Here is a 27,327-nt window from a genome sequence, read left to right on the forward strand (position 1 = left end):
CCTGTAATCCCAGTACTTTGGGAGGCTGAGGTGGGCAGATCACTTGAGGTCAGGAGTTCCCGACCAGCCTGGCCAACATGGTGAAACTCCTTCTCTACTGAAAATACAAAAGTTAGCTGGTGTGGTGGCACTGTCTTGTAATCTCAGCTACTCAGAAGGCCGAGGTAGGAGAATCGCTTGAACTCAGGAGGCAGAGGTTGCACTGAGCCAAGATTGCACCACCGCGCTCCAGCCTGGGTGACAGAACAAGACTCTGTCTCCGAGGAGCTGGGACTACAGGCGCCCGCCACCACGCCCGGCTAATTTTTTGTATTTTTAGTAGAGACAGGGTTTCACCGTGGTCTCGATCTCCTGACCTCGTGATCCGCCCGCCTCAGCCTCCCAAAGTGCTGGGATTACAAGCGTGAGCCACCGCGCCCGGCCTAAGACTCTGTCTCAAAACAGACAAACAAACAAAAAACTAGTAAGACATCTGATGCTAAAATATGTTGTTCTAATTATTGTCTATTGGCCAATTCTAATAGCAGTTTTTTAAGAATAAAAAAACTAGTAAGACTTGATGCTACAATATATTGTTGCTTATTGTGCTACTATAAACAGTTTTTTATATTGAAGCTGTTTCCTAATGCCTTACAGATTTGTTTTTGTGAGAGCTTTTGTGTTTTTTTTTTCCTGGATAAAATAAAGACAAATCTCTTACCTTAAACTCAAGATATAGAAAAAACGATCATTTAAGATTATATGAAATATTCATCATACTCCTAATGATGCATGTATTTGCTTCTTCTAGCTGAGAGTGAGGGAACATCCTGTTTATGGACCATATGTTGAAGCACTGTCAATGTAAGTATTTGGTTCAGCAAGGGCAAAGAGGATAAAACATGAATAGAGTGAATGTTACTCTCCCATAATCTTTATTGTATTCTCATTGGCCTTCCTAACTTTGAAACCCTGGGTAACTATTTAGCCTTCTACCCTTGATATTGTCCAGTTAGGTTTTCCCTCTCTTTCCATAGAGTGTTAGTTACTTGTTTTAATACTTGCATGTGTCTTTCATAGTACCTGTAAAGTGTCTGCCATGGAGTATTCATTATACTGAGTATGAAGTAAATATTTGCTTTTTCTTTCTTTTGCCCCTTCCTTTCATCACTAATTAAATCTTCCCTCTCAACCTGCTTTTTATACCTATGACTCAAAGCTAGACAGGGAAGAGGGTAGTAAGAAGAGTTAAGAGTTTGATGCATGCTAGGAGTCATTTACTTTCTTTTCCAACACTGCAAATGCTTTCTTAAAGGAAAGGAAAAGTTATTAAGTATTAACTCAGCTGCATTGAATACATCTGGGATTGTATTGGGACCCATATACACCCACATATAAATATACCTATACATATACATACGTGTTAAAGTATATCTTTTGGTATTGTGACTTAGACTTGAATATTATGTTAAGATGCTAAGGTGCTTCCTTGTATTAAGAAAAATCATACTTTTTGTTAAAATTAAAGCATTATTTTATTTCCTGTCCTTTAAGAATAGGGAAAATAAAAAATTCTGGGAGAATCAGTAAAATAATATTCATGAATTAGTCCATTGTGATCTTCAGCGTAAATATGTAATTGAAATGTTATTGTTTTATGAGAACAAGAGTATAATCATCAGTAAAATTGATTTTGTCTTTTCACTTCTTAAAAATAGGAACATTGTCAGTTCTTACACTGATATCCAGGTAAGATTGATTGTATTTTGTTTTCTTTTCACTAGATAGAAAGAGCATAATCCTAAATATTTATAAGAATATTTTTTCTTAATTGCTGTTTTACAAATAAAAGGTTAGTTTCTTAATTTATCACAAACCGATTTTGTTAAGTTTCAATCAAAATAATTGCTCTTCTGTATTAAAAATGTTGACCTTCATGTAAGCTTAGAGTTATGGAAACAGCCTTTTAAAGTTATTATTTCCGGCCTCAGATTTCTATGACAGAAAAAAAGGCAATGGGAATACAAATTGTTAAAAGATAAATATTTACTCATTTCATTTTATAAATTAATTACAAATATGTATATGTTATCTCTCTTAATTTTTATACCAGTGAGTTACAGTCTGCTGATCTGATCTTCCTTCCTTTTTTCTTATAAGAGTTGGCTAGAATTGGGAAATAAACAAAGAGCTACTGCTGCTACTGGTATGAATGATAAAAGCTCCCGATCTCATTCGGTTTTCACCCTGGTGATGACCCAGACCAAGGTATTTTTTTTCCACAGGCAAGATAGTAAATGCATTTAAGTTTCATGTTTTTCTTATTGTCTTCTTTAAATCAAAAGGTAAAAGTACAGTCATATAAATATATAAACTTAATTTGATTGTAGGAAATAGGCCTTAGTTTCAATGACTTTTGGTCAATGACCAAATGACTTATGGCAGTATACTATTTACCAGATTTTTAAATCAATAGTAGATGCTTGTTATCATGATACCATTGATATGATCATATCAATATGTGATAGTATATTTTCATGTGTAGTAATAATGCAAATATAATTATATATTTTCATGTATAGTAATTATACAATAACACATATGTATATGTATAGGTATATTTATATGTGGGTGTATACGGGTCCCAATACAATCCCAGATGTATTAAATGCAGCATAATTACTATACATGAAAATATACTATCACATATTGATATGATCATATCAATGGTATCATGATAACAAGCATCTACTATTGATTTAAAAATCTGGTAAATAGTATACTGCCATAGATTACTATACATGAAAACATCAGAAAGTAAAAGATTTTTAAAAATTTAGTCGTAGGTTCCACTATTCAGATAAACCCCTCTAAACATTTTGGTATATAGTCTTTCAATTTTTTTTACCATCACAATTAAAGTCACTTAAAATCACACTGTTAAAATCTGTAACAATTTTATGTTATTAAAATTTTTATAAAATAATTTTTAATAGCTATATAATATTCCATTAACTATTACAGTTCCTCAAGTTGTTCTCTACTGTTGGACATTTATATTATTTTTAAATGTTTTGCTATTATAATGCTGGGATAAGCAACATCTTTGTGCATTAAACTTTTTCTTTATTGTTATTTCCTTAATATAACTGAGTGGTTATGGATTTTAATCTCTTTAAAGTAATTTATTTTATTTTGGCATAATCTATCCGCTGCTCAATATATTCTTTTCAGTAGACCGTGTGAATATTTTTGTGTTATAAATTATCACAGATTCACGAAGGGATGATTTTAGGCCAGGTGTGGTGGCTCACGCCTGTAATCCCAGCACTTTGGGAGGCCGAGGCAGGAGGATCACTTGAGCTCAGGAGTTTGAGACCAGCTTGAGCAACATAGTGAGACGTTGTCTGTACTAAAAAATAAAAAAAAGTAGCAAGTGTAGCAGCACAGGCCTGTAGTCCCAGCTACTTGGGAGCCCGAGGTGGGACAATTGCTTGAACGCAGGAGATCAAGGCTGCAGTGAGCCGTGATCATGCCACTGCACTCCAGCCTGGGCAACAGAGTGAGATCCTGTCTCAAAAAAAAAGGAGGGACTGTTTAAAAAATAAAAGAGTGATGTGTAATCTTTTACAACTTTCCCTTTAAAAAATCTATATTGATTGGAAGTCATAGAACTTAAATTGATTTAATTTAATATCATTTTGCTGTAGACAGAATTTGTGGAAGGGGAGGAACACGATCACAGAATAACAAGTCGAATTAACCTAATAGATCTGGCAGGCAGTGAGCGCTGCTCTACAGCTCACACTAGTGGAGATCGACTAAAGGTAAATGGGATGCTTTTTCTCTTTTTGATGAAATTTATTCCTGAGGTCATTATTTTAAGGAGAATACAAACTGAATACATTACTTAACCCCCCCCAAATATATCTTTATCTGCAGTTTATAGACTGCATTGCTGTGGTCGAAAAAGAGATACGTACTTTTTGGTTATGATTAATTTTTAAAGAAAATATGTTTGAGTCATAAGAAAGTTGGTAGTTTATAGAAAAAAGTATTTATAGACAGGTGTTGTGGCATGTGTCTGTAGTCCCAGCTACTTGAGAGGCTCAGGTGGGAGGATCGCTTGAGTCTGGATGGTCGAGGCTACAGTGAGCCATGTTTGTGCCACTGCACTCCAGCCTGGGCAACAGAGTGAGACTCTCTGTCTCAAAAAATAAAAATAAAAAAGTATTTACTCAGTAATTAGAGGAGAAATATATTTTCTGAAATAAATTTCTTGCTGAGAAGTATTTGAAGTTAAAAAAATTTTTTTTTTCTTGCATGCAGGAAGGTGTGAGTATTAATAAGTCCTTGCTAACTTTGGGAAAAGTTATATCTGCACTCTCGGAACAAGCAAACCAAAGGAGAGTTTTTATTCCTTATCGTGAATCTGTTCTTACATGGCAAGTATCTTTTGAAGTATAAAGAATTGTATAAAATATGGTGAATACTATGAGGAAAAGAATGATAGACTGACTTCGTTAACTTTGGGATGGAGAAAGGTGGTAAGCATTATGAATTCTAGAGCCAAACTACCTGGATTTGAATCTCAGCTCAGCGTCTTATAAGCTCTGTGACTTTGGGCAAATTACTTAATATTCTAGCCTGTTTCCTCATCTGTAAAATAGGAATAAAATCAATACCTTTTAGGGGTAAGTGAGAATTAAATTATTAGTGTACAGTTCTTAATACATAATATGTACTATATGAGTGTAAATAACTCTTCTTGTACTTAACTACTATTTGTGCCTGATGTTTGAACATATATGGTACTACCAAACATATTGCTAGTTGTATAAAGAGAAATTGAATAATTTTGTTTGCTTACTACACAATGACTAATACATGGGTGCTCAATAAATGTTTTCATTAGTGAATGTATATTTAATTTTCAATATGTTACATTCAGGTTACATCTGTATGGATTTAATATTCAGTTCTGATAGGCATTAATATACAGTTACAATAAGGACTGCATCTTTACTTGAGGGTAATGTGTCTTTATAATTGGTTTATTATAATGTGATTGCCACCTTGAAACCTATAAGGGAAAATCTGATTTTTTTCATGTCTTATGAAAGTTAAAAATAGTGACATTCATTCTGCACTCATATATGTTTTAAGTCTTATACTCTTTTTCTCTAAAATAAAGATTTTGCTTTTAGTACAATATAGAATTTTTGTTTCAATGTTCATCATTTTCAACATTTATTGAACACCTGCTTCAAAAGGTTGTGGTAGCACTGGAAATACAAAGATGACCAAGACACATAGTCTTTTCCCTATGGTAGCTCACAGTCATGAAATACTTGATGATTCACCACATTTTAAAATCTCTGCACAGATTATTGCCTCCTGAAACGATATAAAAAGTATAAGAGAGAAAGAGTGTTTATGAGATCTAGAAATAGTTACAAATACCAGAAAAGTTTTAAATGGTGTTTGAGTAGAGTATAATAATACTGTATTATATACCCTATTAGTTTGTTTTGTGCTTTCTAGATAATTACTGTTATTAAGTTGTTGTAGAAGCAAAGTCTTATTATGACTTTTTTTTCTTGCAGGCTGTTAAAAGAAAGTCTGGGTGGAAATTCAAAAACTGCAATGATTGCTACGATTAGTCCCGCTGCCAGCAACATAGAAGAAACATTAAGCACACTTAGATATGCTAACCAAGCCCGTTTAATAGTCAACATTGCCAAAGTAAATGAAGATATGAACGCTAAGTTAATTAGAGGTGAATATTTTCTCAGAATTTAAAAATTGTTTTGCCACAGTTTAGTCTCAGATATTAGTTGCAGTCTTAAAATATGTAATTTATGAACATCAAAGGTTTTTTTCTATACCTATTTTAATAGATTGTAGTCATCGGCCTATAGTAATGGAGGATGATAGGTAGAAGGACAGAGAATAAGTAATAAGGAGAAAAACAATTAGAAAAAGAACATAGAAGACAGAGTGTGGGTAAGGGAGAAACAGTAAGCATTAAACAATAAATTTACACAGTCATAGATGTGTGCAGCAAAATACCAATAAAACTATTTACTGTTTTTCTTTTATGACCTCTCTTCCATTGACATTTTATGTACTACCTCTGCTCATGCTTAGTTCATTGATCCAAAGGCAATTTGAGCTTGAGTTTCTACTATAGGCTGAACTTCATTTATGCTAAATACTGCTTTCTATTTATCTCTAGGTAATCATCAATTTAGGATAGACTTTAATGCCTGCAAGAAATCTTGATTTGTATAGTTTTATCTTTGCTGATGTAGAACTATCATCTTTTCATGCCCCTTTGTCCTCTGGCCCTTTTTAGCAGCAGAAGGTGATAGACACTTCAGATATATGAGCCAGAGAGGAATCTGATTTCTCTATCCTGGTCCATCCTTTCCCTTTTGGATCCCTTCTGTTTCACAAGTGGGACTGTTTTCATTAAAAATAAGTATTCTGGGCCAGGTGTGGTGGCTCACGCCTATAATCCCAGCACTTTGGGAGGCTAACGCAGGCGGACTACTTAAGGTCAGGAGTTCGAGACCAGCCTGGCCAACATGGGGAAACACTGTCTCTACTAAAAATACAAAAATTAGCCAGACACAGTGGTGGGTGCCTGTAATCCTGGCTACTTGGGAAGCTGAGGCAGGAGAATTGCTTGAGCCTGGGAGGTGGAGGTTGCAATGAGCCGAGATCATACCAGTGCACTCTAGCCTGGGCAACAGTGAGACTCTGTCTAAATAAATAAATAAATAAATAAATATTCTGAATTCCAGCTTGAAAAATCTTTGATCTTGGCTGTTCTGCCTAGTGGATAGCCATTCTTTTATTTCTTTACTTTTTAAATAAACTTTCACTTTAACAATTCCCCTTTTGCCTCTCAAAAGTGTTACACTTTGGTCAGTACATTATACAGCTTTCCTACTTATGAACAGGGAAAGTTCATTAATATGGGAGCATATTTCAGGTTAAGACTAAGTAAAGATTTATAGGTTATATAAAGTAAAGCTGATTTCTCCAATATTCTATTTTATTTAGTAATACTGTATTTAAAACTTCAAATGAAATAGAAGATTGGAAGATTATGCTTACTGTGGAAATTATTATATATTAAATGTTATTATTCATGCATCTTTGTATAAATCTTCAGAATTGAAGGCAGAAATTGCAAAGCTAAAAGCTGCTCAGAGAAACAATCGGAATATTGACCCTGAACAATACAGGCTGTGTCGGCAAGAAATAACATCCTTAAGAATGAAACTGCATCAACAGGAGAGAGACATGGCAGAAATGCAAAGGTAGAGTACAGTCAGTACTCTAAATGTTAAGTGTGTTGCTCTGGAATCATAGGAATGGCAGGGACCTCAAGAGAATACTGAGTCTTTTTCCTTACCTTCCTTATGAATAGAGCAGCCCACTCCCAGATTATCATATTTTAAATATTACTAGGTAGTTGCCTAATTTTCATTGTCTCTTGACTCTCAATCTTATACATCTGGATGTTTTTAACTCTATTATTTTCTTTGTCTTTGGAAAGAGCATGGAAAGAAAAGTTTGAACAAGCTGAAAAAAGAAAACTTCAAGAAACAAAAGAGTTACAGGTATTATTTCAACTTTCTAAACTGATTTGAAAATAAAAGAAATATGCCAAGAAATAAATATTGCCAATATGCCAATGCATGTAAATTTAATGTTTCAAATACTTACTGTATACTGACTCTGTACAAAGCAATACCATAAGGAAAATTAATATAAAGAAATGTTAAGATCAAGACTGGTTGCTTAGAGCCAGCCCATAAGCTAGTTGGAAAGTTAAAGTATGAATAAACGATCTTGTTATATTTACTTTGGTTCTACAAATATATATTAAATGTCTATGCTGTGCCAGGAACAGGGGAAGCCAAGGTGATTACAGTTTCATCCCTCAGAGAGCTTGTGATCCACAGAGATTTACAAAACGTAAATAGAAGACTGAAATGCAATGTGATTTCATTAGATTGAGCCATAAGCAATTGCCATTTTTGTAGGTAAAGCATGGTTGAACACTGGCAGTTTCATATGGTTGAACCTAATATAATGAAAAGTATTTCAAGTGATTGGTAGTGGGGGAGTACTATAAGAATTCAGGAGAAGGAGGGAAAATTCCTTGGGCATGGCGAATCCAATCTCATAAAAGAGGTGGCATTTGAGATGGGCTTTGAAAGTTTGGGTAAGATTTTAATAGGAAGAGAAAAGGAAGAGCGCATTCTCGGAAGAGAAAATTCTGTGAAAGTAAAGGTAGAAAAGTTTGAGGTGTCTTTAGAAAGGGTATGTAGATCAGTTTTGGAAGCAGTTTATATGAGATCATAAGGAGATAAAATTGGAAAGATATGTTATGATTAGTTTATGAAGGACTTGATTTCCAGGCCAAGGAAATTAAGTTTTATCCTGTAGGAAGTGAGAAGCTGTTGAAAAGTGGCCAGGGAATTTACATTTTGAGAGCACCCTTTCAAGAGAATTAACCTGGCATAGGATATAAGATGGATTGAAAACAGAAGCTGTTGATGGTGATCAAGAGGCTGCTTCAGTAGTTTTGGTGTGAGTTGACAGGGGCCTGTGGTGAAGGCAATGAAGATGCAACAAAACAAACTGATCTATTCTAAAGACGGACAGTCAATAAGAAGACACAATTTGGTGATGATAGATTGATAGACACAATTTGGTGATGATAGATGATAGACTGAGTATGGTGAAGGACAAAGAAGATAGGGAGGTCACAAAGGAGAGATTCTAAGGAAGGAGGAGAGAGTCTAAAAAACCTTTATGGCCGGGCACGGTGGCTCACACCTGTAATCCCAGCACTTTGGGAGGCTGAGGCGGGTGGATCACCTGAGGTCAGGAGTTCGAGACCAGCCTGCAACATGACGAAACCCTATCTCTACTAAAAATACAAAAATTAGCCGGGCATGGTGGCATGCGCCTGTAGTCTCAGCTACTTGGGAGGCTGAAGCAGGAGAATCGTTTGAACCCAGGAGGCAGAGGTTGCAGTGAGCTGAGATCATGCCACTGCACTCCAGCCTGGGTGATAGAGCGAGACTCTGTCTCAAAATAATAATAAAATAACCTTTAATTTAGTGAGACTTCATATAGAATTGTTCTAATGTTTAATATGGACCATTTGTTTTAGGTGAATTTAACAATTTCATACTGTGATTAAGAATTTCTTTTTCTGACTTCTACCAGAAAGCAGGAGTTACATTTCAAATGGACAATCATTTACCAAACCTTGTTAATCTGAATGAAGATCCACAACTATCTGAGATGCTGCTATATATGATAAAAGAAGGAACAACTACAGTTGGAAAGTATAAACCAAACTCAAGCCATGATATTCAGTTATCTGGGGTGCTGATTGCTGATGATCATTGGTATGTTAATCCTCTAGAAAAAAAGAAAAGGCACCTGTTCTATCTCTTGATAACATGTGGTTTCCTTCATACAGCATATTCATTGATACAGATCGTTTGGTAGAATTCTTCAAACCCATTGTTTAGTCAGGAAAAACATACATTCTGAGTGTGTTGTAAGGATGATAGGTCAGTTACTCTCAATATAAAGTACAGTGTAATGCTCTCTCTGTTTTTGTTTTGGCATACTTGATCTGTTGATTGAAGAATAATTTATTTTCTTGCAATTATAATGATGCACATGAAAGTAAACTATCTATCTTACATAACAATTTTTGGTTGGATTGACCAATTTAAAAATGTTACTTTATGTGAATTTTGTTCATATGAATGAAATACTTGTATATATTGTTGGAATGTATATATTGTTGGAATGTATATATTGTAAACTTTTTTGACTCCGCATTGTGTTTCCAAGATTTATGTACATTGGTCCTGTTTTATTTTCACTGCTATGAAGTATTCCATTGTATGAATTTATCTCTTATAAAGTTTAGGAAGCGCTTTTAAATTGTATGTCTGAGAGTAGAGATACTAGGTTGTAGAATATGTGCATGTTCAACTTTAGTAGATAATTTCAAATTATTTTCCAAAATGAATTTTTACTCCCATTGGCCTTGAGAATACCTGTTACTCCACATCCTTGCCAATATTTAGTACTGTCAGACTTTATGCCAATCTGATGAACATAAAATAATATATCATTATGGATTCATTTTACATTCCTTTGATTAATAATAAGGTTGAACATCTTTTCATGTGTTCATTGGCCATTTTTGTTTACTATTGTGACTTACCTCTTCATATCTTTTGTTGATTTTTCAACTGATTTGTTTGTTTATTTCTTAATACTTTGTAGGAGTTGCCAATCCTTCGTGAGCTTTTTGGTATAAATATCTTTTTTTCTAATGTGTAACATCTTTTTACTCTCTCTGATGCCTTTTGATTGATTGAAGTTCTTAATTTTATCGTAGTACCCGGCATCAGTCTTTTCCTTTATGATTGTCAGTTTTTATGTCTTAAAGAAAGAATGTTCTGGCTGGGTGTGGTGGCTCATGCCTGTAATCCTAGCACAGGCGTGTGGGCAGATTGGCTCAGGAGTTTGAGTCCAGCCTGGGCAACATGGTGAAACCCCGTTTCTACTAAAAATACAAAAAATTTTCTGGGCATGGTGGTGCCTGCCTGTAATCCCAGCTACTCGGGAGGCTCAGGCACGAGAATAGCTTGAACCTAGGAGGTGGAGGTTGCAGTGTGCCGAGATCATGCCACTGCACTCCAGCCTGAGTGACAGAGCGAGATTTGGTCTCAAAAAAAAAAAAAGTGAGAGAGAAAGAATGTTCTGGCCAGGGGCGGTGGCTCACGCCTATAATCCTAGCACTTTGGGAGGCTGAGGCAGGCAGATCACTTGAGACCAGGAGTTCAAGATCAGCCTGGCCAACATGGTGAAACCTCGTCTCTACTGAAAATACAAAAATTAGCCCGGCATGGTGGTGGGCACCTATAGTCTCAGCTATTTGGGAGGCTGAGGCATGAGAATCACTTGAACCTGGGAGGTGGAAGCTACAGTGAGCCAAGATCACCCTGTTGTACTCCAGCCTAGGCAACAGAGTGAGACTCTATCTCAAAAAAAAAAAAAAAAGACTGTTGTACATTGAGGTCATAGAGATGTTCTCCTAAATTTTCTTCTAGATGTTTTGAAGTTTTGCTTTCACATTTAAGTTATTGAATGTCTGGAATTTTTTATTTGGTGTGAATTAGGGATCTGGTGTGAATTAGGGATCTAAATTCATCTGTTTTCCACATGAATAGCCATTTCTCTCAGTACCATATATTAAATAGTTTATTGCTTCTTTTGGAATCTGTAGTGCTCCTACAAAAAATTTCTAAAAATATCAGAATCTGTTTCTTCCTACTAATACCCCATGGTCTTAATTACTTGAGCTTTGTAATGAATCTTCATTTATTTATATTTTTGATTCAGAGTTTTGCTCTGTCGCCCAGGCTGGAGTGTGGTGGTGCCATTTCAGCTCACTGCAACCTCCTGGGCTCAAGCAATTCTCCTGCCTCAGCCTCCTGAGTAGCTGGGATTGCAGGTGTCTGCTACCACGCCTGGCTAATTGTTGTATTTTTAGTAGAGATCAGGTTTCACCATGTTGGCCAGGCTGGTCTCAAACTCCCACCTCAGGTGATCCGCCCGCCTTGACCTCCTAAAGTGCTGGATTACAGGTGTGAGCTACCATGCCCAGCCTGTAATGAATCTTTATATCTTTTTTTTTTTGAGATGGAGTCTCACTCTGTCACCCAGGCTGGAGTGCAGTGGTGTGATCTTGGCTCACTGTAACCTCTGCCTTCTGGGTTCAAGCAATTCTCGTGCCTCAGCCTCCTGAGTAGCCACCATGCCCAGCTAATTTTTGTATTTTTAGTAGAGACGATTTCATCATGTTGGCCAGGCTGGTCTTGAACTCCTGACCTCAGGTGATCCACCTGCCTTGGCCTCCCAAAGTACTGGGATTACAGATGTGAGCCACTGCACCTGGCCATGAATCTTTATATCTGTTAGGGCATATCCTTTTGTTCTTTAGGTTCTTTTGCTCTTTTATTAATTAATTATTTTCTTTAACAAATAAATACAGCATTTTTAACATCTGTGGCAAAGATACAGAACATGCTCCCAAAGAGTTAAGAGTCCAAGTTAAGGAACTTGGAAGCCTCCTGCTTGCCTCTAACTCTCTACTTCCATTTTTCCTACCTTCCTCAGTTTATCTCGTTCACTAGACCATGAACTTTATGAAAGCTGGTTTCATGTCTGTCTTCATTGCTGACACATACCTGGCTCTTGGAGGCTTAATGAATAAAAGAACTTCATGGCTGAGGCTGGTCATGTGAAAGAGAAAAAAAGAACTTCAGTATCTATTAATGCATATTAAGTGTTATATGAGTACTGCATACTTACTGGTTAAAAGTGAAGAGAAGGAAGAGTTGACTTCTAACTTAAACCCTAAAGAACAGCTTCTTAGAGGACTCTAAGTTGGGCCTTCAAGAATGGTTGCAAGAAGGGAGAGGATGTCCTATCTGGAAGGAATGACTCAAAGAAAGGAGGAAAGCTGACATAAAGGCAAATTCAGAGTATTCATATGGTTGATTGAGTGTGAAATGGGGTTCTTATGGGAAAATAGTGGCAGATGAGGGAGGTTGGTTGTTGAAGCTAGATTGTGGGGAGTCCAGAATGGTAGGCCGTGGAATTTTGAGAGCAGAGTAGATAGAATTAGGAGAGGAAAGGGATCAGAACAAGTACACATTGTATAAACCTTCACCCGGATAAGACATTAGACTGGTGGGAGGGATGTAGTGCCTAAGGATGAACTGTTTTTTCCATATACTTTTCTCTAGGTACTTTAATTAAACTATTATTCTCTAATCACAGATCTTGGAGCCTAATCAACAGCTAAAAAGATCTTTGGTTAGGACTCAGCGTTTGTTGCAGTTTTTCTTTCTGTCCAGTTAATCCAAAGATGAATTGGACTTTGGAGTTTCTTTCCTATTCTCTGAATAAAAAGACTCAAATATGTAGCACTTATAGCTGATTTTCCACAGTATCACCTTATCATCCAGTTAATTAGATGTCTTAAGGAGTACACTTTGATCTCCATGTTTTTCCTTCCTCTGTAGTACCCTACTTTTCAAAAGTGGAAAAATATTTGTTCTTTCTGTTATTAAAGCTCATATGTAAAACCAGAAGCTTAGAAAATTGAAAAAACACTTAAAACTGTTTTATTCATAAGAAATCATTGGCAGTATGTTAATGTTTTTTGCTAGAGTTTTATTTTTTTATTTTTTTTATTTTTGGGGGAAGGTTTTTGTTTTCAAAGAAGTTATAATAAAAATACACCCAATGAAGAATGTTCCCACCACAGGTGGATCGGATTGCTAGAGGCCAGGCTTTTTTCACCAAACTTCAAAATCTAATTGGAGGCTTGATGCAGTGGCTCATGCCTGTAATCCCAGCATTTTGGGAGGCTGAGGCAGGTGGATCACTTGAGGTCAGGAATTAGAGACCAGCCTGGCAAACATGGCAAAACCCCATCTCTACTAAAATGCAAACATTAGCTGAGCAGGGCATGGTGGTGGGTGCCTGTAATCCTAGCTACTCAGGCGGCTGAGGCAGGAGAATGGCTTGAACCCAGGAGGCGGAGCTTGCAGTGAGCTGAGATCGTATCACTACACTCCAGCCTGGGCCACAGAGCAAGACTCCGTCTCAAAAAAAAAAAAAAAAAAAAAAATCTAGTTGGAGGGAAATAAAATAATTTTAAATTATTGTTACGTATTGGTATGAACCTTAACACCAAAGGAATAGCCCAAACAGAATTATACCATATTGCCTTTTTCTTACTTTTTAGTGTGTTCTATAATTGTAACAATGTGCTTCTTATTTTAACAGTACCATCAAAAATTTTGGTGGGACAGTGAGTATTATCCCAGTTGGGGAAGCAAAGACATATGTAAATGGAAAACATATTTTGGAAATCACAGTATTACATCATGTAAGTGGATGGGTGCTACAATATAAGAAACTGTTTGACTTTGGACAAGTCATTTAATTTCTTTGAGTTCTGGTTTTCTCTATAAGATAAAGGTGTTGAAGCAGATTAGGGACTTTTTCATTTCAAAAATTCTTTTTCCTATTAATTGCCTTCTTGTGCAAAGACAAAAGTTACATTTATATGAATCAGTACCTGAAGAGCTGACCACTAACAGCATCATTATGTGTCCTATAAAGAGCTAGGCTTTAGAATCAGACAGACAGGGTCGAAATCCTGGCTTTGCCATTTGCTCTGTGACGTTTGGCAAGTTATTTAACTAGGTGATTAAACAATATCACACAAGTCAGGACACTTTTGAAATCATTATTAATAATTACATAAGAGAACAAACAGCAGTGTGTTACAGGCAAACCCAGACCTATTGTGGCTCTATATCCTGCCTTTCAGAGATAGTGAAGGATTAACTGAAATAATAATTTGTGTATATAGTTCTTAGAATAGTATCTGCAAATAGTAAGCTCTCAATGAATGTCTGTTGTTATTATTAAGCTTTGTGCTCTTTAGTTTCCTCATTCCTAAAATTGGGATGATTATATGTATCTCACCGAGTTGTTGTGAATCGTAAATGAGATAACATAAAGTCTTGCACTTCATAATGGTATTTTGGGCAATGAGGGACCACATATATAACAGTGGTCCCATAAGATTATAATACTGTATTTTTACTGTATATTTTTCTGTTTAGATATACAAATATTTACCATTGTGTTATAGTTGCCTATGGTATTCAGTACAGTAACACGCTGTACAGGTGTGTAACCTAGGAGCAACAGGCTATGCCATATAGCCTAGGTGTGTAGTAGGCTATACCATCAAGGTTTGTGTAAGTACATTCCATGATGTTCACACAACTATGAAATCACCTAACAGTGTACTTCTCAGAACATATCCCTGCTGTTAAGAGACATATGACTCTATATGTAATGGGCTTAATGCAGTGTTTGGTATATACAAAGTAATAAACGTTGGGAGGCCGAGGTGGGTGGATCATGAGGTCAGGAGTTTGAGACCAGCCTAGCCAACATGGTGAAACCCCATCTCTACTAAAAATGCAAAAATTAGCTGGGTGTGGTGGTGCACGCCTGTAATCCCAGGTACTCGGGAGGCTGAGGCAGGAGAATTGCTTGAACCCGTGAGGCTGAGGTTGCAGTGAGCTGAGATTGTGCCACTGCACTCTAGCCTGGGTGACATAGTGAGACTCTGTGCCAAAAGAAGAAAAAAAGTAATAAATATTAGTTGCTATGATGTTTATGTTTATTGTTAATACTAGACTATATTGAATTGTTGGGCATAATAAATTTTCTCACTTAAGTTTTTGGTTGAGACTCACCTCAAGTACATTTTTTTGTGTGCTTTAGGGTGATCGAGTGATTCTTGGTGGAGATCATTATTTTAGATTTAATCATCCAGTAGAAGTCCAGAAAGGAAAAAGGCCATCTGGAAGAGATACTCCTATAAGTGAGGGTCCAAAAGACTTTGAATTTGCAAAAAATGAGTTGCTCATGGCACAGAGATCACAGTAAGTATTGCTGTTGATATGAAATAGTAAGTGTATGAGAGAGATCTACAACAGAGTTAATCACATTGTGCCAGTCTCTGGTAATTAACTCTTTGGGTGCTGGTTTCTAGTGATACAGTTTTTTCTCTTGGTACATTCATTAGTTCAGCAAATATATATTGACCATCTATTATGTGTCTGTCACTGTACCAAATGCTGGGGATATAAAGAATAAGGATTGAAATTTAGCTTATGTGCTGAAGGAATTCATCATCTCGAGGGGCTGACAGTTATAACAGTGCTATTGACACAGTTCTCTGACAAGAGTCCTGAACTGTGTGGTGTGGAAGCTCACGGTGTGACACCTGGCCCTGACCAGTTATCAGGGAAGGTTTCTAGAAGATGAGAAGACGTCCCATAGAGGAGAATCCCAATAGACGATTAGAATTTAGCCAGAGGAAGACTGGGAGAGTGTACTTTTGTTTTTCTTTTCTTCTTGTGCCCCAGTTTTAGTTCATGCAGTATAGTAGGATTTCTGGCATAAGCAGTATCCTTGTAAGCTAAATGGTAAACTGTATACAAATAAAATGCTAAAGAGTTTGGACTTTATCTTAAAGGATAAGGGAAACATTAAAGAATTTTGAGCAGACGTGAGACACTCATAATCAAAATCACATTTTTAGAGAGATCACCAGCACTCAAATCTGGAGAATGTATTAGAGATAGAGCAAGCTTAAAACCTGCAAATGCAGCTAAGAGACTATCGAAGTAAGATAAATATAGTGTGATTAGGTAGGAAGGAAACATAAAGGAGATAAGATTGACAAGGCCTGATGATTAAAGAGGATGAAAGGAGGAGGAATCAAGAAGAACTGGTTATAGGCTAGACTAACTGCTTTGTCACCTTTTAAGAAGCCTCAACCTGCTTTTGCCCTTTAAAAATAATTTTTTTTTTAATTGAATACAATATAAATAGCACAAAATTTACCATGTTAGCCGTTTTTAATTGTATAGTCCAAAGGCATTAAGTACCTTCACATTGTTTTGTGTGTTTTTTTTTTTTTTTTTGAGATGGAGTCTGGCTCTATCATCTAGGCTAGAGTACAGTTGGCATGATCTCGGTTCATTGCAACCTCCGCCTCCTGGCCTCAAGCCATCCTCCCACCTTAGCCTCCCGAGCATGTGAGACTACAGGCTCACACCACCACGCCCGGCTAATTTTTGTATTTTTTTGTAGCGATGGGGTTTCACCATGTTGCCCAGGCTGGTCTCGAACTCCTGAGCTCAAGCAGTCCACCTGCCTTGGCCTCCCAAAGTGCTGGGATTACAGGCATGAGTCACTGTGCCCACCCTAGTGCCTTCACATTGTTGTGCAACCATCACCATCATGCATCTCCAGAAATGTTTTATTATTCCAAACTGAAACTCTGTATTTGTTAAATAATAGCCATTCTCCTCTCTCCCTAGCTGTGATATCCACTAGCCTTCTTTTTGATACCCTTATTCTTTTTTTCAGTAAAATTAGGAATGGAAATTTCTGTATAATGTAGTTACTAAAGCACTGATTTTATTTAAATGTCAGGCATCTGCAATAGTAACTAAGTTAGAAATAAGCAATTTTTCGTCCTGTGTGTTTAAATTTTGAGTGTAAACAATTGTAGAGCCAGTGAAAATTTTAAAAACACTGTTGATAGAATGTCAGAAATCAAGTTTTAAGATTTAAACTTTCATTCAATGGAAAACTTTTCAGTAGGATTAAGAACTATTAGGATGTATAAAGAATTCTTAACATGTACCCTGTAAACATCTTGCTACATTGTAGACTCGAAGCAGAAATAAAAGAGGCTCAGTTGAAGGCAAAGGAAGAAATGATGCAAGGAATCCAGATTGCAAAAGAAATGGCTCAGCAAGAGCTTTCTTCTCAAAAAGCTGCATATGAAAGCAAAATAAAAGCACTGGAAGCAGAACTGGTAAAAGGCAGAATTAGTTTTATTTTTTTTTTCCGACTTGTACCCCAAGTGATGTGTTGCCTATAAAGTTGATTATGTCCCTATAAGGGAACTGGGAGAGATCAGAGATAGTGAATCAAAGCCACAGTGAGTCTTGTCCCTTTTTAATTTTACTTTAAGAAATAAGTCAGGGCTGGGCATGGTGGCTCATGCCCGTAATCCCAGCACTTTAGGAGGCCGAGGCGGGCAGATTTCTTGAGCCCAGGAGTTCAAGACCAGCCGGTGGCAATGTAGGGAGACCAGTCTCTCCAAAAAGTTTAAAACATTAGCTGGGTGTGGTAGCATGCACCTGTAGTCCCAGCTACTCAGAAGGCTAAGATAGGAGGATCATCTAGCCCAGGGAGGTCAAGGCTGCAGTGAACCTTGACAGAGTGAGACCCTGTCTCAAAAAAAAAAAAAAAAGAAAAGAGACAAGTTGGTGGCGATAATAGACAATGGCTACTAGAAGAAAAATAAAGAGAAACTTCTGTCCTCTAGCTGCTTGAGTCATGGCTGTCTCCATGGTTTATTGGAAATCTTGGGTTCCCAGAAGCCCATTTTAGAGGATACTCTTAAGAAGTTTGACTAGTGATATTTATTTTTAGTTAACCTGAATGAAGTGGAGAAGCTTGAATAGGGCAACTTTTCTATTAGTGAGTAATTTCTTGTACATTTGTTAAAGAAAGGGACTTTTGTACTTTTTTGCTACGGTTTTTGCCTGAGTTATTTTTTATTATCGTTCTTTAAAGAGAGAAGAGTCTCAAAGGAAAAAAATGCAGGAAATAAATAACCAGAAGGCTAATCACAAAATTGAGGAATTAGAAAAGGCAAAGCAGCATCTTGAACAGGAAATATATGTCAACAAAAAGCGATTAGAAATGGAGACTTTGGCTACAAAACAGGTAATTTTATTGTATAACCAGTTAACTCTATTCTGAGAAAAAGGTGGATTTTTTTTTTTTTTTCAAAGAAGTTGCTTATGGTATGTTGACAGAAGAGAGCCAAATCCAGGTTTGTAGATGTGTAGATGAGAAAAGTACTTCTTGCCTGAAAGCTTATATCCTGGTACTGCTCACAGATCTGCTCACACATCACACAGAGATTTTGAAAGAGACAGAGTTCTTATTTCCATCTAGTTCTACTCCACTGTTCTCTTTTTACGCATCTACAACTATCTGGTCATCAGTCATGCCAAGTAATTTAAATAAGTGAAATAGTAGTAGGTCACATATGAGGAAGGAAAAAAGGCACAGCTCTTATACTGGGTCATATCCTGATGTCACAATGAAACATCTGCCTGTGGAAAGAGCAGCAAGCAGCCTGTTTCCAGAACTCACAGTAGGGCATTCATTACCTCACTCTTAGGAGCTCAGGCACCTGCCAGCCTTTATCTTGTCATTGAGGATAGAGGCATCTTTCATGGGCCACCTCAACTAATCAATTTCACAAGCCTAAGGGATAAAACCAGAATGTTAATACCTTCAGGCACCTTACTGTCAATATTTTGGGCCATTCTTTATATTAGCGGTTCTTGAAGGGTGGTCCCTAGACCAGCAACATCAACATCACCGTGGGAACATGTTAGAAATGCAAATATTTAGGCCGGGCATAGTGGCTCACACCTGTAATCCCAGGACTTTGGGAGGCTGAGGCGGGTGGATCACAATGTCGAGATCGAGGCCATCCTGGCCAACATGGTGAAAGCCCGTCTTTACTAAAAATACAAAAATTAGCTGGGCATGGTGGCACACGCCTGTAGTCCCAGCTACTCGGGAGGCTGAGGTAGGAGAATCTCTTGAATCTGGGAGTCAGAGGTTGCAGTGAGCTGAGATTACACCGCTGCACTCCAGCGTGGTGACAGAGCAAGACTCTGTCAAAAAAAAAAAAAAAAAAAAAAAAGCAAATTTTTAGGCCGCACTCCAGAACTACTGAAGCAGAAACTGAGAGTGAGGCACAGAACCTATTTTAAGAAGCCCTGTGGGATGTTCTGACGAACACTAAAGTTTGCAAGCCACTGTTTTGATTCCTTATATCTTAATCTTAAGGTTTTACTCTCTCAAATGGCAATTTTATTTCTCTTTTTTCCAAGTTTGTGGGGTCGGGGAAACCAGGGAGGGAGTTGGGGGTGGAATAAAATACTCCTAGTAATTGCAAAGTATTGGTACCAAATACAGTTATTATACATCTACTAGTCAGCTCCCGGACACAAAGTGGCTAGTGAACCACCTGAGAGAGTTTTAGGAGAAAAACATAGAACTGTTTAAATCTTGAAAAACAATTATTATTATTATTATTATTTTTTGTTTTGTTTTGAGATGGAGTTTCGCTCTTGTTGCCCAGGCTGGAGTGCAGTGGCGTGATCTGGGCTCACTGCAACCTCCGCCTTCCGGTTTCAAGCGATTCTGCTGCCTCAGCCCCCTCAGTAGCTGGGATTACAGGTGTCTGCCACTACGCCCGGCTAATTTTTTTTGTATTTTTAGTAAAGACGGGGTTTCACCGTGTTGGCTAAGCTGGTCTCGAACTCCTGACCTCATGATTCTCCCACCTTGGCCTCCCAAAGTGCTGGGATTATAGGCATGAGCCACTGCACCTGGCCGAAAAACAATTATTGTTACTGGGCTTATAATGCTTATTTGTACTAAACTAGATTTTTTGTATCTTTTGAATTTAATTTCTTTGTTTAGTCAACAAGTGTTCTTGGATATGGCCTTTTTTTTTTTTTTTTAACAGTTTGTCCTTTTTTCTTCTTTTTTTTCTGCTTTTTTTGGGTTTTCTTATTTTTAATTTATTTTTATTTCAATAGCTTTAGAAGTACAAATTGCTTTTGGTTTCATGGATGAATTATATAGTGGTGAAGTCTAGGATTTAGTGCACCTGTCACCTGAGTAGCTTACATTGTACCCAGTAGGTAGTTTTTCATTCCTTGCCCTCTCCCACTCTCCCTCTTTCTGAGTCTTCAATGTCCATTGTACCAGGAGTGCACACAGTTCACAATTTAGGTTGCACGCTCCTTATGAGAATCTAATATCTGATGATCTGAGGTGGAACTCTTTCATCCTGAAACCAACCCCTGCGCCCCTGTCCGTGGAAAGATTGTCTTCCACAAAACCAGTCCCTGGTGCCAAAAAGGGTGGGGAGCGCTGCATTATACCACTCTATATGCCTTTGCATACCCATAGCTTAGCTCTCACTTATAAGTGAGACCATGCTGATATTTGGTTTTCAATTCCTGAATTACTTCACTTAGAATTATTGCCTCCAGTTCCATTCAAGTTGCTGCAAAAGATATTTTGTTTTTTATTGCTGGGTAGTATTTCATGGTGTATATATATATACCCATTAACTTCTATCAATGGGAAGAAAAAAGATTAACTTATGTCATCAAAAATTCCTAATGATACTGTTGTGGGGAAAAATTATTTTGTAAGGAAATTTTATAAATCATTTTTAAAAGCTTTTCATGTTTAATAAAACACATAAAACATGTTAACTACATAGGTTTAATAAAACATGTACTATAAAATGAGGTTTACCGTAGTGTGTTATCATTATCAATCTGTTTTTTTTAAATAGGTTTTATTGTGTATATTTAAGTTATACAATGTTATGGAGTGTATAAATTGTAAAATGGTTACTATAGTGAAGCAAATTAACATATCCATCATCTCAATGTGGTGTTATAATTTCTCTCTTTGCATATTCTCACATGTGGGTCTGTATGAATGAATATCAATTAGGCTTTAGAAGACCATAGCATCCGTCATGCAAGAATTCTGGAAGCTTTAGAAACTGAAAAGCAAAAAATTGCTAAAGAAGTACAAATTCTACAGCAGAATCGGAGTAATAGGGATAAAACTTTTACAAGTGAGTGTGTGCTGATTTTAGCAAATATTTTCTAAAATTATGCATGTTATATGTAATATAATTACTAAAATATTAGCATTAATTGCCTTTACATATTCAAAATATTTTATTCTAGTTGTTGACTTTTCTGGATCTAAATAAATTTGTATGAATGGTTCTTTTTGAATATTCAGCTTTTAGAATATTTATTATATCAATGCTTTAGACTGAATGTTTGTGTTCCCCCCAAATTAATATATTGAATTCATAACCTCCAAGGCAGTGGTGTTAGGAAGTGGAGGTCTTTGGCAGGTGAGTAAGTCATGATGGTAGAGTCCTCATAGATAGAATTAGTGCCCCTGTGAAAGAAATTGCAGAGTCCCCTCACCTCTTCCACCAAGTGAGGACATAGCATGAAGATGGTAGTCTGCAACCCAGAACAGGGCCCTCACCAGAACCTGACCAATGCTGGAACCCTGATCTCAGACTTCCAGCCTCCTGAACTGTGAGCAATAAATTGCTGTTGTTTATAAGCCACCCAGTCTGGCAATTTGCGAATAGTAAGCAAAATTTCAATGTGCAGCATGTTTTTAAAAAATATATCTTATTCTAATTCTTAATCCTTGTTTTATATCTGTTGTTAATAGTTGTGCTTAGTCATGGATTACTTTGTTTTTTCACTTAGACATTTTTTTCTTAAGAGATTTTTTTTCTAGCTTTACTGAGGTGTAATTAACAAATAAAAATTAAGTATATTTAAGATGTACAACATGATGTTTTTACATATATTGCAAAATGATTACCATAATCAAGCTAGTTAACATATTTATCATCTCACCTAGTTTTTTTTTTTTTTTTATGTCATGAGGACACTTAGGATATACTCTCCTATTTCAAGTATACAATACAATATTATTAATTATAGGCAACTTTCTGTACATTAGACCTCCAGAGTGTATTCGTCCTGCATAACTGAAACTTTGTACCCTTTGACCAACATCTTCCCATTCCCCTATCCTGTATTTCCTGGTAACCATCATTCTACTCTTTGTGCCTATGAGTTCAACATTTTTAGATTCCACATATAAGTGAGATCATGTAGTATTTATCTTTCTATGTCTGGCTTATTTCACTTTTGGTGGTGTTATTACAGTTTTCTATATATAAGTTCATGTCATCTGTAAACAAACAATTTTACTTCTTCCTTCTCAGTTTGGATACCTTTTATCTCTTTTTTCTTGCCCAGCTGGTTTTGTTAGGACTTGCAGTACTGTGTTCAATAGAAGTGGTGAGAGTAGGCATCCTTGTCATGTGCCTGATGTTAGAGGAAAAGCTTTCAGCTATTTGCCATTGAAGATGTTAGGTGTGGGCTTGTCATATATAGCCTTTATTATGCTGAGGTACATTCTTCTATACCTAATTTGTTGAGAGCCTTTATTATAAAAGGATGTTGTAGTTTGTCAAAGCTTTTTTGCACCTATTGAAATGATCATATGATTTTTATCCTTATTCTGTTAATGTGGTATATCACATTTATTTATTTGTATATGTTAAACCATCCTTGCATCCCAGTGATAAACCCCACTTGATCATGGTGTATGATCCTTTTAATGTGCTGTTGAATTTGGTTTGCTAGTATTTTGTTGAAGATTTTTGGATCTATGTTCATCAGGGATATTGGCCTGTAGTTTTCTTTTCTTGTAGTGTCTTTGTCTGGCATTAGCATCAGGGTAATGGTGGCCTTGCAAAAGGAATTGGAAATGTTCCCTCCTCTTCAGTGTTTTGGAAGAGTTTGAGAAGGATTAGCATTAATTCTTCTTTAATTATTTGGTAGACTTCACCAGTAAAGCCATTAAGTCCTGTGAGACCTTTTTTTTTTTTTTTTTTGAAACAGAGTCTTGTCTGTTGGCAGGCTGGAGTACAGTGGCACGATCTCAGCTCACTGCAACCTCTGCCTCCTGGGTTCAAGCGATTCTCCTGCCTCAGCTTCCCAAGTAGCTGGGAATACAGTTTTTGTATTTTTAGTAGCGATGGGGTTTCACCATGTTGGCCAGGATGGTCTCTACCTCCTGACCTCGTGATCCGCCCATCTCAGCCTCCCAAAGTGCTGGGATTACAGGTGTGAGCCACTGGGGCCCAGCCCGACTTTTTTTTTTTTTTAAAGTCTTTTTGTTGTTGTTGCCCAGGCTGGAATGCAGTGGTGTGATCTCGGCTCACTGCAACCTCTGCCTCCCAGGCTCAAGCGATTCTCCTGCCTCAGCTTCCTGAGTAGCTGGGATTACAGGCATGCACCACCATGCCCAGCTAAGTTTTGTATTTTTAGTAGAGACAGGGTTTCACCATGTTGGCCAGGATGGTATCAAACTTCTGACCTCAGGTGATCTGCCTGCCTCGGCTTCCCAAAGTGCTGGGATTACAGGTGTGAGCCACCATGCCTAGCCAAGTCCTGGGAGACTTTTGATTGCACTTTTTTTGGTACGTTTCTTTGTAAAACACAGCATATTTTTAATATAAACTTTTTTATCATGGAAAATTTTAAATGAACTATAAAAGTAGAGATTGCTGCAGTAAGCCTTTATATATTTATCCAACTTCAATGATTATCAACACATGTTCAATCTTGTTGCTGCTATCCTCAAACTCACTGCTTCCCTGGACTATTTTGAAGCAAATCCCAGACATCATATCATTTAAGTTGTACACACTTCACTGTGTATCTCTAAATTAGATAAGGACTCTCTTTTTGCTCTCCCTCTCTCTCTTTCTCTTTCACTCTTTTAAGCATTGCCATAACTATATTAACAATAATTTCTTACACATCACATATTTACTCCATATTCATATTTCCTGGATTGTTTCATCCTTTTTTAAAAAAAAAACTTGATTTGTTTGAATCAGGATACCAACATGATCTACACATTGCGTTTGGTAGATGTGCCTTTTAAGTCTCTTTTAATCTGTAAATTTACTCTTCTCTTTCATCTAGTAATTTGTTGAAGAAATCAGATGATTTGTCCTGTAGAGTTTTTTTGGATTCTGGATTTTGCTGATTGTGTCTCCCTGGTGTTGCTTAACAGGCTCCTCTGTTCCAGTATTCCCTAGAAAGTGGTAGTTAGATCTACAGGCCTATAATACTTATAATAAGTATTCAGTTATTTAGCAAGAATACTTGGTAGGTATGTTGTGTACTTTCTATAACTTCTTCAAAATAACTTTTAAAATATTAATACTCTTTTTTTTTTTTTTTTCTGAGACAGAGTCTTGCTCTGTCACCCAGGTTGGAGTACATTGGAGTGCAGTAGCGCAATCTCAGCTCACTGCAACCTCTGTCTCCCGGGTTAAGCAATTTTCCTATCTCAGCTCACTGCAACCTCTGTCTCCCGGGTTAAGCAATTTTCCTGCCTCAGCCTCCCGAGTAGCTGGGACTACAGGCATCCGCTACCATGCCTGGCTAATTTATGTATTTTTAGTAGAAACAGTGTTTCACCATGATGGCCAGGCTAGTTTCAAACTTCTGGCCTCAGGTGATCTGCCGGCTTTGGTCTCCCAAAGTGCTGGGATTACAGGTATGTGCCACTTCACCCAGCCAGTACTCTTTGTATCTGTTGCCAGGAAGCAATACTTTTATTCTTCTGAGGGCCTAGACAGTGCCTTACAATGATTACTTGATTTTTTAATTCATGTGAATAATGAGTTTATCCTTCCAAAAAGCTATTTTTAGTAGATTACTGGTTATAAGTTTGCCTGAACAATGTAGAAAATATTTATGATACAATTTTTTTTTTTTTTTTTTTTTGAGACAAAGTCTTGCTCTGTCACACAGGCTGGGGTGCAGAGTGCCATCATAGCTGACTGCAACCTCAAACTCCTGGGCTCAAGTGATCCTCTTGTCTCAGGCTCCCCAGTAGCTAGGACTACAGGTGCATGCTTCCTTGCTTGGCTAATTTATTTTATTTTCTAGAGATAGGGTGTCACTATATTGCTCAGGCAGGCCACTGTACTATAGCCTGAGTGACCTAGTGAGACCCTGACTCAAAAAAAAAAAAAAAAAGAAAGTGAAATTGTGCGCTAAATTATTTTCCCTTTTTATTTTAATGTCCTGACATATATATATATATATATATATATATTTTTTTTTTTTTTTTAATTTTTAGGCAAAATACAAAAGGACATGTTTCTATATAAGTAAGACTATAGGATACCCAATACTTGAAAGAATTTAGAAATGAGGAAGAAAGAAAAAACACATTAGAAAAAAATTTTTTTTTCTATATAATAGAAAGTAAAGCATTGTCTTTGGCTTTTTTATATCAACTTCCATTTTCTTACATCTTCCCACAGGCAAAAACCTCATTTTACAGGAAAAATGTTTTATTTCACCAAATTACTCAAATATCACTTATCCTTCTGCAATATATAGTTGAAACCATTCATTTAAAATCAGTAATTTTTTTTTTAGGAATTGTTTTGCCTAATGGTATATGTTAGTGCCCATGTATGTATTTTGAATCTTTTCTGTGTGCTTTGTATTAGTGCAGACAACTTGGAGCTCTATGAAACTCTCAATGATGATTCAGGAAGCCAATGCTATCAGCAGCAAATTGAAAACATACTATGTTTTTGGCAGGTGAGTAATTAATTATCCTGATTAGAAATGTTTTAAACAAGTTGGCCTTTATATCATTTAGTTTCTCTTTTTTTTTTTTTTTCTGAGACAGTCTTGCTCTGTTGCCCAGGCTGGAGTGCAGTGGCGCAATCTGGGTTCACTGCAACCTCCACCTCCCAGGTTCAAGCAATTCTCCTGCCTCAGCCTCCCGAGTAACTGGGATTACAGGTGTGTGCCACCACACCCAGCTAATTTTTGTATTTTTAGTTAGAGATGGAGTTTCACCATGTTGGCCAGGCTGGTCTCAAACTCCTGACCTGGTGATCCACCTGCCTTGGCCTCTCAAAGTGCTGGGATTACAGGCGTGAGCCACTGTGCCCGGCTATCATTTAGTTTCTCTAAAGTCCATTCTACAGCTATAGGAAAGAGCTGGTATCAGAATCCCCAGAATCCCCAGTGAGACTTTACCCTTTCAGAGGTCATTCTGGACTAAGAGAGATTTCAACAATTAACATACTAGTATATTTATAAATAAAATAATTTTAGTTGTTTTAGGAATTTGCTGATTTTCTTTTGAATTGAAAATGTATCAGTATTTCATTGTTCAAAAGGAACATACCTTATTAGAAATTTTTGATTAAAAAAATTTTTATGTTATTTTTATATGTTTTATACTTACGTGATTATTACTATAATAAAAATACTTAACTGTGGAAAGACTTAATCAGTGGATGGAATTTTTAGGGAAATTATTCTACCCCAGAAAACTCTTAGTATAAATGAATGTGTATGTTTCAGGATAAGCTTTTGTTTGTTTTTCTTTCAGACATGATATATCAGATAAAAGTAGTTCTGACACTTCTATTCGGGTTCGTAACCTGAAACTAGGAATCTCAACATTCTGGAATCTGGAAAAGTTTGAATCTAAACTTGCAGCAATGAAAGAACTTTATGAGGTTTGGAATATTATTAAAATCTCTATAAATTTTTTTAAATAAAAAAGTATAAAAGTTCAAGTACCTGCCTTTGGTGAAAAAAAACATATATAAAAGTGACATATTCTCCGTATAGAAAATTTGGAAAATAAAAGGCAATCTATCGATTACCTAAACCAACCAGTATTAACAATTATATATATTTATTTTTACATTTAAATGGAGTTTTATTGGATTGTTTTAATACAGTTATAGGTATAATAGAGAAATTTAAGAGTAGAATCTATTGTCATAATTGTATATTTTTAAAATTTTTACATTTAAGCTTAAGGAAAGAAGAAATTCGATAGACATAAATCATATTACATCATTTGAAATGATCTTCCTATGCCTAATGT

The 27,327-nt window shown here is 36.6% G+C and overlaps 1 protein-coding gene across 4 annotated transcripts in view; it reads left to right on the forward strand.

Annotated features, from left to right (window-relative positions):
- Window positions 1-27,327, forward strand: part of KIF14 (kinesin family member 14) — a 68,923-nt gene that overhangs the window by 13,847 nt on the left and 27,749 nt on the right. For all 4 annotated transcript variants that reach the window (XM_032137061.2, XM_032137062.2, XM_032137063.2 and 1 more), the window contains 16 exons: window positions 791-843; window positions 1,698-1,728; window positions 2,140-2,247; window positions 3,690-3,806; window positions 4,309-4,424; window positions 5,586-5,758; window positions 7,163-7,310; window positions 7,550-7,613; window positions 9,235-9,419; window positions 13,897-13,999; window positions 15,418-15,578; window positions 17,380-17,527; window positions 18,295-18,447; window positions 21,283-21,409; window positions 25,922-26,015; window positions 26,821-26,950. In XM_032137061.2, coding sequence (XP_031992952.1) covers window positions 791-843; window positions 1,698-1,728; window positions 2,140-2,247; window positions 3,690-3,806; window positions 4,309-4,424; window positions 5,586-5,758; window positions 7,163-7,310; window positions 7,550-7,613; window positions 9,235-9,419; window positions 13,897-13,999; window positions 15,418-15,578; window positions 17,380-17,527; window positions 18,295-18,447; window positions 21,283-21,409; window positions 25,922-26,015; window positions 26,821-26,950 — 1,911 coding nt within the window. The remainder of the gene's footprint in view (window positions 1-790; window positions 844-1,697; window positions 1,729-2,139; window positions 2,248-3,689; window positions 3,807-4,308; window positions 4,425-5,585; window positions 5,759-7,162; window positions 7,311-7,549; window positions 7,614-9,234; window positions 9,420-13,896; window positions 14,000-15,417; window positions 15,579-17,379; window positions 17,528-18,294; window positions 18,448-21,282; window positions 21,410-25,921; window positions 26,016-26,820; window positions 26,951-27,327) is intronic.

Source organism: Hylobates moloch, unplaced genomic scaffold, assembly GCF_009828535.3.
Source record: "Hylobates moloch isolate HMO894 unplaced genomic scaffold, HMol_V3 SCAFFOLD_18, whole genome shotgun sequence".
NCBI lineage: Eukaryota > Metazoa > Chordata > Mammalia > Primates > Hylobatidae > Hylobates > Hylobates moloch.